The sequence below is a fragment of the Leptopilina heterotoma genome, unplaced genomic scaffold (assembly GCF_015476425.1).
Source record: "Leptopilina heterotoma isolate Lh14 unplaced genomic scaffold, ASM1547642v1 Lhet_81, whole genome shotgun sequence".
NCBI classification, from domain to species: Eukaryota; Metazoa; Arthropoda; class Insecta; order Hymenoptera; family Figitidae; genus Leptopilina; species Leptopilina heterotoma.
Window position 1 is genome coordinate 5147205 of NW_025111185.1, and position 13254 is coordinate 5160458.

The 13254-nt window shown below is 28.9% G+C and overlaps 1 protein-coding gene across 2 annotated transcripts in view; it reads left to right on the forward strand.

The window, feature by feature from the left end:
• The first annotated feature begins 5710 nt into the window (after positions 1-5710).
• The window catches only part of LOC122511275 (proto-oncogene tyrosine-protein kinase ROS), a 41977-nt gene continuing 34433 nt past the window's right edge, over positions 5711-13254 (forward strand). Inside the window, exons 1-2 of one of the 2 annotated variants that reach the window (XM_043626425.1) lie at positions 5711-6078; positions 12199-12255. In XM_043626425.1, coding sequence (XP_043482360.1) covers positions 5947-6078; positions 12199-12255 — 189 coding nt within the window. In that variant the 5' untranslated portion in view covers positions 5711-5946. The remainder of the gene's footprint in view (positions 6079-12198; positions 12256-13254) is intronic. The other variant, XM_043626426.1, reaches the window with a different exon arrangement.

Sequence of the window (13254 nt, forward strand, 5' to 3'; positions counted from 1 at the left end):
AAAATATAAAATTTAGTCCCAACCCCCAAAAGATAAAATGGATGTTTAAGACCATAATTAAATTAAAACGTATGATGATGAAAAGGAACATTGACGATACCAACAGAAACTTGAGAAATCCAAGTAAATGTATGTGAAACAGTAAGTTCCGTCGGTAACGTCAAAGTTCCTTTTAATCATCATACGTTGTAGGCACAGAAAAGCATATGGGAATTGATCAACATTTGAAAATCTGTTTATCACATTTAATTTTTCGTTTTTTCTCAAAATTTCTTATTTCCTTCTCGCAATCGTCATTTTTATACTTCAGGTCACTTCCCAGTAAACGAAAACTAATTGAAATGAATTAAAAAGAATTCACAAAGAGCTTTCGTGAATCCCGCTTTGTGACAAATACGAATTGGAGCCATGATGCAATTTTCCTGAATTCGTGAAACTGTATTGAACTTCCGAACCTTCTATCCGTACCAATTCACTGGACAAGTTTTGAGCCTTTAATTTTTTTCAATTCGTTAGCACGAATTCAATGCATTCCTTGGCCATTTCTTTCGAATGCGAATTCGTTTGGACAAATTGGTACATATTGAATTAAATTCAATTGAATATACAAAGAGCTTGAGTGAATCCCGCTTTGTGACAAATACGAATTCCCAATGGGAAATGCCAGTGTAGTGCCGATGTTTACCACTGGCTTAGTACTCAGACGATTGTTCGGCGTAGTCTAGCCGAGCCTCGACAATTAGTGCTGGCGCAGTACAGAATTTTTGTTTCGCCAAAGCTTGGACAAGCCACGGTGGCAAGTGCTGGCTGAGTATAGAAAAATTATTCACAACGCTCTTTGCCAACATTGCTTTTTTGACATAAATATTAAAATACTATAATTATACTTCTTACTATAAATAAAAAATTATTAAAAAATTACCACGTAATTTAAGAAATACGTAAAATGTTAAATGCAATAAGTAAAGTAATTTAATTTAATTATTAAAAATTTAGTTTAATTTATTTTATTTCAATTTATTATTTCTAACGTATCCCTATTTTTTTCTCATCTTTGACTCAATAATTGTATGTCTGAATGATACTGAGATATTAATACTTTACTGTACACATGTGTCGTTAGCATAGTGGTTAGAGCGTTAGTCTGTTAGTCCGTAGGTCGTAGGTTCGATTCCCCTCGTCAGCAATTTTGTTTATTTTCATAGGTTTGCGATATTTCTAGATTCCAATCGTTAGGTACTAAAATATGAAAATCTAATGCACACTTACTGTAATTGTTTATTATTTAATTTTTAAATGTTATAAACAATTTTTTTCTACTTCATTTACTATATCCATTGTTAGTCTCCATCTTTAATACAATTTCTTTAGGAAGAGATTTATTTTATGAATAATAACTATTTATTAATATTATTTACCATTTTGTTGTTAAATTATTTATAATTATTAATTTACAACTAATTAATAACAGTACGGCATTTATTGCGGCAATATTCTCAGCCAGCACTGGTCCAGTGCTGCGCCAGCGCTGTCTGGCAGCACTTACAGACAGTACTTCGGCAGCGCCGGACGGCGTTATCATCCCAGTGCCATGCCAGTGCTGGCTCTCAGCCTTGCCGCCAGTGCTGCCAGTGCTGGCGCAGTACTACGCCAGTTGTAAATTTCCCATTGGGTTGGAGCCTACCAAAAATGTTAATTCGTTTCAATTCATTTGAATTAGTTTTTTTTTACTGGGTTACGCTCTTTATAAATATTCTCAACTTTGCCTAGGAATCTTTAAATCGAAAGTTTAAAAAAAAAGTATTCACGGTAAGCAAAATGTATTCACCGTAACCCACCAATACGGTTTTGTCGCGAAAACGCATTCATCGAACGTCTCCACCAATACTTTTTCTCTATTTTGAATACTTTTTTTTACTGGGTACATTTAACATATTTTTCGATTTACCTATCGCAATTTTATTTACATTAATTTAAAATTTCTAACGCATGGAGATTCGAACCTACACCTATCTAACATTATAACGCACCGAAATCGAATACACTAACCACTATGGCTTCGTCCATAAATTACGTCACACTTTTTAGGGGGGACCATGAAAATGTGACTAATTGTGACAAAGGGAGGGTGGGGACTTTTTATTTTGTTATGTCACACTTTATACTCTATTTATTATAATGAGAAAATTGTAATAAATAAAAATATCAAATATATTTATTGTTTTTAAAATATTAAAAAATGCACCTACTAATTATATAAGTAACTTTATTGGGTGTACTTCCGAATAAGGGGGACCTGCGATTTTAATAAAACTTGGTATGCCAACGTATTTTGATGCGCTGATTACGAAAATGATAATGAAAATTGGCGCAAATTTGATGTTCATGTTGAAAATCATAAAAAAACCATAAAATTGTGGTTTTTTGCGTATAATTCGTAAAAAACGAAGGATATACTTCCGAAAAGCAAAAGCGCATACCTCCGATATTAATGAAAGTTGGATTACTTACGTAATTTTGTGCCCTGATCACGAAAATCATAGTAAAAATTGTCGACTAGGTCATCTTCATAGTGAAAACCATAAAGAAACATCATAAAATTGTGGTTTTTTACGTTTAACTCGTTGGATTGGATTAATCATAATTTTTTGTGTTTAAAAATATTTGTAAATTTTTCTCTGCTTTTATATTCTGAAAAATCCAAGCCTCCTTCCTTCTCGAAATAAAAGCAGAAAAAAAATTTACAAATATTTTTAAACACAAATAGTTATGGAGGAGGAAATCAATTAAATTTTGATAAAAAAAAATTTCCAACCCAAGGTGAACGACTCCTTTCTCCTCCATATAAAAGCAGAGAAAAATTTACAAATATTTTTAAACACAAAAAATTATGATTAATCCAATCCAACGAATTATACACAAAAAACCAGAATTTTATGGATTTTTATGGTTTTCACCATGAACATCAATTCCCCGTATTCGGAAGTAATCCACTTTATTTATGTAAAATTAGATATTGACAGTGATTCATTTTGAAAAAATTTATTAAAGGGGGGTTTACGAATTGTGACGTAATTTAGAGGGAGGGGGTTCCTTCAGATGTTTCGTAGTGTGACAAAGGGGGGAAGGGGGTAAAAAATGGGCTAAAAACGTGTGACGCAATTTATGGACGAAGCCTATAATGATAAAAATGATATCGCAGGATGTCAAGAATTGTAAGTCACCTGTGATACGATACTATCATTATGCTACTGGGTAAAAACTTAAGTGGTAAAAAGTTTTGTTATTTTACTTAAAGATTTAATTTTTAAAGATGTTTTGAGAAATATAATGACAAAAGTTAAGCAGGGTGTCTATGTTCGTTTAACAAAATTTCCGGCTTTATCCAAAGTTTACACGGTTTATTTATTTTAATCAAATTTAAATTTACTTGATTTTAACCATAAATAAATCTGCAAAGGTCAGTATCAGTAACAGTCTCTGATGGGTTTTAGTTTCTATACTATAATACATTTGACATAGAAGGAGTTTACACCGTAAGCCTTAAATATTATAAGCCTCCGCGCGCATAAACGGATATACCTCCAGGAGCATATATTTGCGCCTGCGCGAACACGTGGTCAAGGCAAACTCTTTAGTCCAACGCACAATAGGTTCGCGAAAGTCGTTCGCGAACGAGACGCATGAGATAGACAAGGACACAAATATATCTCTGTCCTTTTCTAACTCATGCTTTGCGTTCGCGAACGACTTTCGCGAATCTATTGTGCTTAGGCCTTTTCACAACACAGCTGCAGGCAAACACTTTGCGCAGACGCAAGTATATGCTCATGGAGGCATATCCGTTTATTCTCGCGGAGGCTTATATTTAAGGCTGACGGTGTAAACTCCTTCATAGTGTCTACAAATTGTGCGGGGAAACTGAGAAATAGCCGGGAATTTAATTTGACCGGGAAAACCCGGGCATTTTCTTACCAAGTTAAAAAAGTTTTATTATATTATAATTTGTTTTTAAAAATTGCTTTATATACTTTAATTTTTATTAATGTAGTATTTATGACAACAGACCCGAGTCAAAATTTAAGCCTAAACATATAGGTTTTATTTAAGTTTTAGCCGTCATAACGTAGGGTCTAATTGTGACACAATTATTTCGAATTATACTCCAAAAACTGATTGAAATTTAGGATTTATTTTTAATACATTAATTGCAATACTACAAACGCATAAAATACTACAAATTGACAAATACTGTTCCTGAATAACTGATAACAACTGTCATTGATTGAAATAATCATATTTCCCTAACGAAATAGTTAATGGTAACTATAATTATTAGTTTTTACCATTAAAATTAAATTCCCGTCTATTTCCTGGTTTGTTGACACCTTTTTAAATGTATTAGTAGAAATTAAAACCCGTCGAAGACGGGTCCGACAGCTAGTGTTAAATATAAATTTAAATAAACAAAATATTAAATATAAATATTTTTTCAACTTCTCGTTACCCATTTATGATTTATTTTGGATCGCGGGATCTTATGTTGTAAATAAATAAATAAATATGAATGAACAAGAACGAGTTATGCCCAGTTTTACAAAATACTAATTTACTATAATGTTTACAATAAATTTAATTCGCCGCGTTATTGTTTATAATATCGAAGTTAAATATTTAAATTTATAGATATTTTGTTTTTAATATTTTAATTGAAATATTTAATTTAACAGTTTAAAAACAAGTATTACACTGTAAAAAATTTAGGGAGTTAACGAACTCGGGAGTTGGGAGTGAAATTTTTCGAGTTAAAAATCAACTCCAAAAGAGAGTTAATTTCTAACTTCCTTCATTCAACACCCGCGCGAGTTATTTTTTCCTTGGGGAGTTAGCATTTGGGTGTGAAGTTTTAACTCTCTTTATTTAACTCCCCTGGCATTAACTCCCCAATGGGTGCGACTTTTATAGACCCCCGGGGGAGTTAAAATTCAACTCCCTTTTTTTACAGTGTACCTAAAATTATGCAACCAGTCATACACAAATGTAGATTGTATCTACATGAATTATACATTTATACACGCCAACAAGTAGCATAAAAGTTTGTAATCAAACTTTTTTATTTAAATTATTTTACAATATTATTTTGTAAAAATTAAATAAGTTCTTGGAAAGAAAATGAAGTTTAAAGTTCGTACATAGTCTCGTGAATAGATTCTAAAAATTACATTTTTGTAGAATGAAATATTCAAACGAAGAAAAATTGTTTTTTATGGATAGAAGAAAAATTCTCGAGTTAATAATAAATACAGTAAATAAAAAATGCACTTTTTCTCTTTATTTGAAACTTTTCTTCTTTAATGATTTTCTTTTAAATTGCTTAAAAGTTGAAATTAGAAATTTTGAAATTAAAGATTCTATTTTTTGGTTAAAACACAATTTGGTAGTAGTAGTAGCAGTAGTAAATTTAGTAGTAAAAAAATTGCAAAGTTTATTTTTAAATAAAAAATACAATTTTTAATTAAATTGAGAATATTGAGATGAATTTTTTTCAAGAATATACAAAAAAAATAGTTAATACCTGTGAATGATTAGGATGATCAATTATTGACCACTGATTAGTTACTTAGTTTCAAGAGCAAAAGAAGAGATAAGGATAATGGTTCGAGGGAGTATGTTGATTCTCGCGTCAGTCTCTTTTTGTTCACAGTAGCATCACAGTCCGTGTTTCTGTTCCGCAATTTTTTTTCGAGAAAATCGAAAAAAGTGCTTCTGACAAATGGTTTTTGTTTTAAAAAAAATTTTTCTTGACGAATGATTTTTTTAAAAAGATATTTTTTGTAAAAATTTGTGCCGAAAAAGTGAAGAATGAAATAGTTTTTGAGCGTCAAAATATCAGTTTCAGTCCGTTTGGAAACGATAGAGTGGATTTGATATTTGGTAATAGATATTATGTTAGATCAAACATGTTTAATTTTGATAATATTGACAACAGTGGAAGCAGTTCGATTAAATGAATCAAACTTAAAAAATACGGAAAAAAATATTGAAGAAGAATGTTTTTTGGAATTAAATATAAATCAGGTGGGAAATTTTACATTTTATTTCTTCACCAATTTTTATTACTATTTTTCTGGATATTTTTAATCTTTTCCTTTTTTTATTGGATATTTTACTCCCTAGAATTACCATTTAAATTGACGTATCCTTATTAGGCACGAATTGTAAATGTTAAAGTTATACATTAATCGTATTAAAAATGTTTATAGTTTTTGCATTCCAATAGAATTCGTTTTTTCTAAAGAGTTTTTTTTTATAGATTTTTTTCAGTATATATTTTTTCAATGGATTTTTTTAACAGATTTTTAAATAATCCAACAAAAACAATGCAGTTTTTATACAGTTCCAAAAGTTTATTTTATTCATAAACAGAATGATTTTAATTCAGTTTTTGGGAAGAGTGGCTAATTTTTTTTTTTGTTTCTTATTGGAGAAATCGTGAATATAAATTTGCTATTTTAGGAATTTTCTATAGACTATGATGGGAAATAAAATAAAATAAAAATACTTGAAAAAGGAGAGTGGATGAAAAGTGTTTGAACCTAAAGGACATATCAATTGAAACCCGAGTGTAACTCATTAATTAATTAACTTCTATGTCGGCGCATCGTTCATCTTCTTAAAGAATATCAAATTATAATTTTTAATTTTAAATTAAAACATAAATTTAATTTGAAATTTAAACACAAATTTAAATTTAAATTGAACTTAAATTTTGTTTATTTATTTATTAAAGTAAAAAATATGTTTTGTTATAAATAAATGCTCTTGGAAAATATTCAATTGAGAGTGCAAAATAAATTTCAAAACAATTTAGGCTTGGCTGATTTAAAGGTATACACGAGAAATTACGATTTCATGTTTCCTGTTTGTTACTTCCTTTCGAATATGTAACACATCGTTGGTAATGCCACAATTTTAGTTTTTCAGAGTGAATTCCAATACAGTGAATAAATGAATATTAATAATTAAAAGTTAAAAAATTAACACTAAAAAGATCATCTTCTTCAGTAATTTTGTTTCTTCATTTTCTTCTTTATTATTTACTTCAATCAAAATATTTTTTTAAAATAAATTTTAATCGTCCTTAATTTGAAAATACTCTAGGGATTTAATTTCTAAAACAGAAATTCGCAGAGAAATTATTCATTCCTTTAATGAAAAAGGGAGAAGTAGAATTATTAGTGTAATAATTTTAAGTAAGTTTGCAATCTAAAGGATTATAAATAATATATAAGAGGCATTCTTTCTCAAGTGGACCACTCCTTCTCTCCATTTCAAATTTAATCAAAAAATCTTTTATAATAGCTCAAATTAAAGGTAAAAATGTCAGCTTTTCAATGCCGTTGGGCCCTTTTTGAAATATTAATTTTCAAATAAACTATAGAGAATTTAATGACAAAAAACACTATGACCAATTCTTTTTTATGTTAAAAAACGAAGAAAACCCCAATTTAAAAAATTCTACAGGGTTTACAACATTAAAGTATATGAGAAATTTGCAAAATTTCATATTACTTCCTAAAATTAAAGATGGCGAATCCAATATGGCGCCCAAAATTTAAAAAATTTATAATTTTTGTTCAAACTTACCATAAAGGGGTTTTTAGGATCGCTGTTGACGAATTTGGTGTTTGTTTCAAAATTCAAAATGTCGAATTCAAAATGGCGGATTTAAAAATTAAAAATCAATCGGCTTTGCCTAAAATTTGTTATTTGGGGTTTTTTGAGTTCTCTGATAACGAATTTGATGTCTATATGATTAGGAATTCGATGACAGCTTTTCAGAATTTAATATAATAGATCTAATATAGTTAACGTAATATAAAAAGTTAATCAGATTTGCTAAAAGTTCGTTACTGTGATATTTTTGGGATCGACGATTCTATATTGAGTGTTAGAAATTCAAAATTTTCAATCCAATAACGCTGACAGATTTTTTTAAACAATTGGATTCTTTATGTGAGTTCTCCTAGCCTTTGTCATTTGGAGTGCTTTCTATATGAATCTACCTTTTGCGATGTTTCCTATGTGATTGCTGCTGTTTCTCAAGTTTTTTATGTTTGGTAAAGGAATTATTATTAATAAAGCTATGCTCAAATGACCCTAAAGAACTTAGATTTAAAAAAATAAGATAATTTTTTCAATTTATATTGAATTCTGAAAAGCTGACATAAAATTCGTAATCATAGACAAATAATCAAAACTCAAAATAGCGGATCCAATACGGCGGACATAAAAATATTAGGAACTAATCGGATGCACTTAAAATGTGTTACTCGTGGGATTTGGGGTCTTTGATTAGGAATTTGATGTCAGCTTTTCAGAATTAAATACAAATTGGACAAATTATATTTATTTAAAAATTTAAGTTCTTTAGGGTCATTTGAGTATCGCTTTATTCATAATAATTTCTATACAAAACATAAAAATCAGCAGCAATCACATAGCTGGCAATCAATTTTGTCAGCGTAATTGGATTCAAAATTTCGAATTTCTAATACTCAATATAGAATCGTCGATCCCAAAAATATCACAGTAACGAACTTTTAGCAAATCTGATTAATTTTTTATATTACGTTAACTATATTAGATCTATTATATTGAATTCTGAAAAGCTGTCATCAAATTCCTAATCATAAACATAAAATTCGTAATTAAACACCCTAAAAACCCCGGAATGACAAATTTTCAATAAAGCCGTTTAATTTTTAATTTCTGAGTCCGACATTTTGAATTCGCCATTTTGAATTTTGAGAATCTGACATCAAATTCGTAATCAGCGATCTCAAAAACCCCCAATTAACAAATTTTAGGCAAATCCGATTGATTTTTAATTTTTAAGTCCGACATTTTGGATTCGCCATTTTGAATTTTGAAAAACTTACACCAAATTCGTCATCAGCGATCCCAAAAACCCCTTTATGGTAAGTTTGAACAAAAATTATAAATTTTTTAAATTTTGGGCGCCATATTGGATTCGCCATCTTTAATTTTAGGAAATAATATGAAATTTTGCAAATTTCTCATATACTTTAATATTGTAGATCCCTGTAGAATTTTTAAAATTGGGTTTTTCTTCGTTTTTTAACATGAAAAAGAATTGGTCATAGTGTTTTTTGTCATTAAATTCTCTATAGTTTATTTGAAAATTAATATTTCAAAAAGGGACCAACGGCATTGACCAACGGCATTGACATTTTTACCTTTAATTTGAGCTATTATAAAAGATTTTTGAATTAAATTTGAAATGGAGAGAAGGCCCAGTAAGAAACGAAAAATTGAAAAGTATTAAAAAGATTCTATTCTTTTGAATGCCATTTCTGTCCAATACTTTTCTATCCAGTGAGAGCAATATGAAAAGTAACGATATCAATCTTCTTGAATACCTAGTAAGAAAGCAAAGATTAAGAAGCATTAAAAAAATTCTATCCTTTTGAATACCATTTCTGTCCTATGCTTCTGAATTCCGCGACAGTAGTTGAAAAGTTTACAATTTCAATTCAACTTCAAAAAGTTTTCAATTTCAATTACTTTCAAATAACTGCACTCATGACTTTATTTGCTATTTTAGAAAGGAATAATTATTAAATTATTATCAGTTAAGAGGGTTAAAAGTGTTTAAAAGTCTCTGAAATTTTTAGGTTATGATTTATTGTCTAACAGAATAACGGCCCTGACTCGTTTAAATGACGTAAAATTGGTAAACAATCAATTTTTCAGCAAGTTTTTCTTTGAACACAAACATTTTTTACAAAATCTGCCAATGTATATGTATCTTATAAATTACAAAAATCCAGAAGATTGCGCTTGAATGCATGCATAGAAACGCGGTTCCAATGAAAAATTGAAAAGTGATGTAATGACAGGCTGTAATAATTTCGGATGGGATTGGAAAGCATTCAGAAAAAAATTTTGTCTTTGTTAACAATTACAAACAGAATTGAATTGCATTCATTTTTAGACGAAACGTGGTCCTATATCATGGTATAGAAAAGTATTGGACAGAAATGGCATTCAAAAGTATTGGATAATTTCTACTACACCATACAGAGTTTGAATTATTTCAATCCTTTTCAATTCCTCGCTTCTTACTGGGGGGGTGGCCCACTTGAGAAAGAATCCCTCAAATATATAATTAAAAACTAGAAATTGAAAATAATAATTTTGTACACTGAAAAAAATTTTATTTTATGCAAATAACCGATTCCTTATTTATTAGCAAATAAATATTTACTTGCATCTCTAATAATTTTTATTAAAGGGGACATTACACTTCAAAACAGGAAAAAACAAGACCTTTTTAATATATATATTTAAAATAACTATAACATTTATTTATGAAATTCCTTTTACATGTGACAAATAATTTATTTAAGAATATGCACAAAAAAATTTTGTTCATTTTTACTTCAAAATGGCGGCGATATACGCTATTTTCAAAAAAGTCCATTTCTTATGGTAAGATCGATTCCAAACTTTCTAAAACGAATAAAACCAAAAACGAAGTGACATTCTCTTCGTTAGATATTTCTTTAGGTGTGGAACCTCAAAAAAGGGAAAAAAACACATGTTTTTATTCAGAATTTCTCCTATAAATAAAAAGGGAGTTGGAAATTTTCCAGTTTTTGAGGTTCCACTTATAGACAAGATGACAATAAATAAAATGCCCTTTGATTTTTCAAAATCACTTTATAAGAACTCAGATATCACTCTTACCAGATCAAAAAAAGCAATTTTGAGATAAACGCACTTAAAGTTTTGATTGATAAGTTTGGACAATTTAAAAAAAAATCATTGGATTTGCTTGAAAATCATTACTCGAGGGTTTTTAGGGTCGCTAATTACGAATATCGTATCAGATTTTTAAAATTCCAAATGGCAGATCCAATATGGCGGACAATTTTTTTTTAAATCATCGGATTTGCTTGAAAATCGTTACTTTGGGGTATTTGGGGTCGTAGATTACGAATATGATATTAGATTTTTTAAATTCAAAATTGATTAATTTTAAAAAATTACCCGCCATATTGAATCCAACATTTTGAATTTTTAAAAACTGATGTCAGATTCGTAAACAATAACCCCGAAAACCCTCGAGTAACGATTTTTAAGCAAATCCGATGATTTTTTAAAAATATTGGTCGCCATATTGGATCCGCCATTTTGAATTTTAAAAATCTGATATCATATTCGTAATCAGCGACCCTAAAAACTCCCGAGCAACGATTTTCAAGCAAATCCACTTGATTTTTAATTTTCTCTTCTGCCATTTTGAATTTTGAAATTTTGATATCTAATTTGTGATCAGCAATACCAAATACATTTTTGTTTGTCTTTTTTACAAAATGCAAATAAGAAACATTTGAATCATTTGATTGGATTCTGCTTATCCGCATATAAAAACATCTTTGACATGGCGAAGAATAAGTTATTAGTATGTATAACTTTTGTTTTACTTCGAATTTTGCAATAAAATTTTAGGAGAGTATTCTTGACACTATAAGAAATCCGAAAATAAAAAATCGATTTTTTTATATTTTAAACTGGAATGTCCCCTTATAAACCAATTTAATTGTATATTTGAACCAATAAGTTCAATATTTGAAGCAAATATCATTTAATTAATTCAAAAAAAAATTATTTGTTTCAAGTAAATATTTATTTGATAATATAGACAACTAATTCTTTATTTGAAACAAATCAATTTTTTTCAGTGTAAAAAATAATACAATAGAAAAAATAACACTGTCTAAATTTAGAAGCAGAAAGTCAGCCACTGATTGTCAGTTGAATCTATAATTTTTAACTGAATGAAATTTAGAAAGTATAGAAAAAACAATTTTTAAATTCTCGTTTCAAATTATAACAAAAGCGTCAGACTTTGAAAGTTTTATTCGGCATTTATTTAGTTAGAATTTAATTGACCCCACTTCCGAATTATCTCAATGAATATATAAAAATCAAACTTCATACCGCATCTGATTTATAAAAGTTCCTGTGCGAGAGGAAGAAAAAGTTACGGATCTTCCTCGTGTGAGAAGGCTTATAAAATACTAAATTGAATCGCTTGGTGATTTTAAAACACTATATAAATTGTTTCGTCCGGTTCAATTGAAACCCTAGTTTTTTTTTCTTTTACAGAATCAAAATGATGACAATTCTAAAATTGATTATGATACGCAATGTACGATTGATCAGGTATGATAAGTTATGAATAAATTATAGAACTCTAATATACTTATGAATCTTTGCTTATAGATCTCTGCTTATTTGTTGTTTGAGTCGTAATTTTGAAAATTAACAATTTTTTTGGAAACAAAATTGAAAACAAAAACAACCCTTGTGAGAAAGGTTTTTTCGTTCCTTTCGGACCCTTTCATACAATATAGAGTAACTTTTTAAAGCACGTTTTAAATTGAATTGCGTACAAGTGCGCGACCAGTGTCGCCAAATTGTCGTGTGACCCCTGATATAATTAATGCAAAAATCTAAAGTGAAAGTGTATCTAATAGAGTCTGAAAAAACAGCCGCACTTGAATTAATATTCAAAATTTCCATTTTCTAATATTTTTTTGTTTCTTTCTCGAAAAACAGAAAGAGAGAAATATTTTTGTCTCTTTCTCGAAAAACAGAAAGAGAATAATTAATAATTATAATAATAACATTAATTAATTATATTAAAATTTTATAATTAATCAACAATAGATTTAGTTATTAAAGAATATTTAGGGAATAAAAAAATTAATAAACTAATAAAAAATAAATTATTATTTAATAATGACAGTACAGGCCAGAATTGTCAGTCCACTTACAAAATTCGTATTAAAAGCATGCCTCTCATTTTTCTATTATATTTCACTTAAAAGTAAGTCTAAAACATTTTTAAAATAACCATTAGAAAGCTTATAGAATTTCGCGTAAAATGAGCTAAAGTTCAAAACTAGGAGTTAGAGTGTGAGAAATAGCGTCTAATTTTCTGATTTTTGGAAATTCCATCACCCAACTTCAAGTTCAGGATTGCTCTAAACGAGGTTAGAAAAAAATTCAAATTCACATATAATAAAACTTGAAATCTCCTATTTAAAAGTAGACCAAGTAGCTTAAAAAATATTAAGAGGTTTCAAAGATATTAGAGATTTTAAAAAGGTCTGCACGATCGAAAAGCAAACCATCATTCAAGCAAAACAATCACATCGC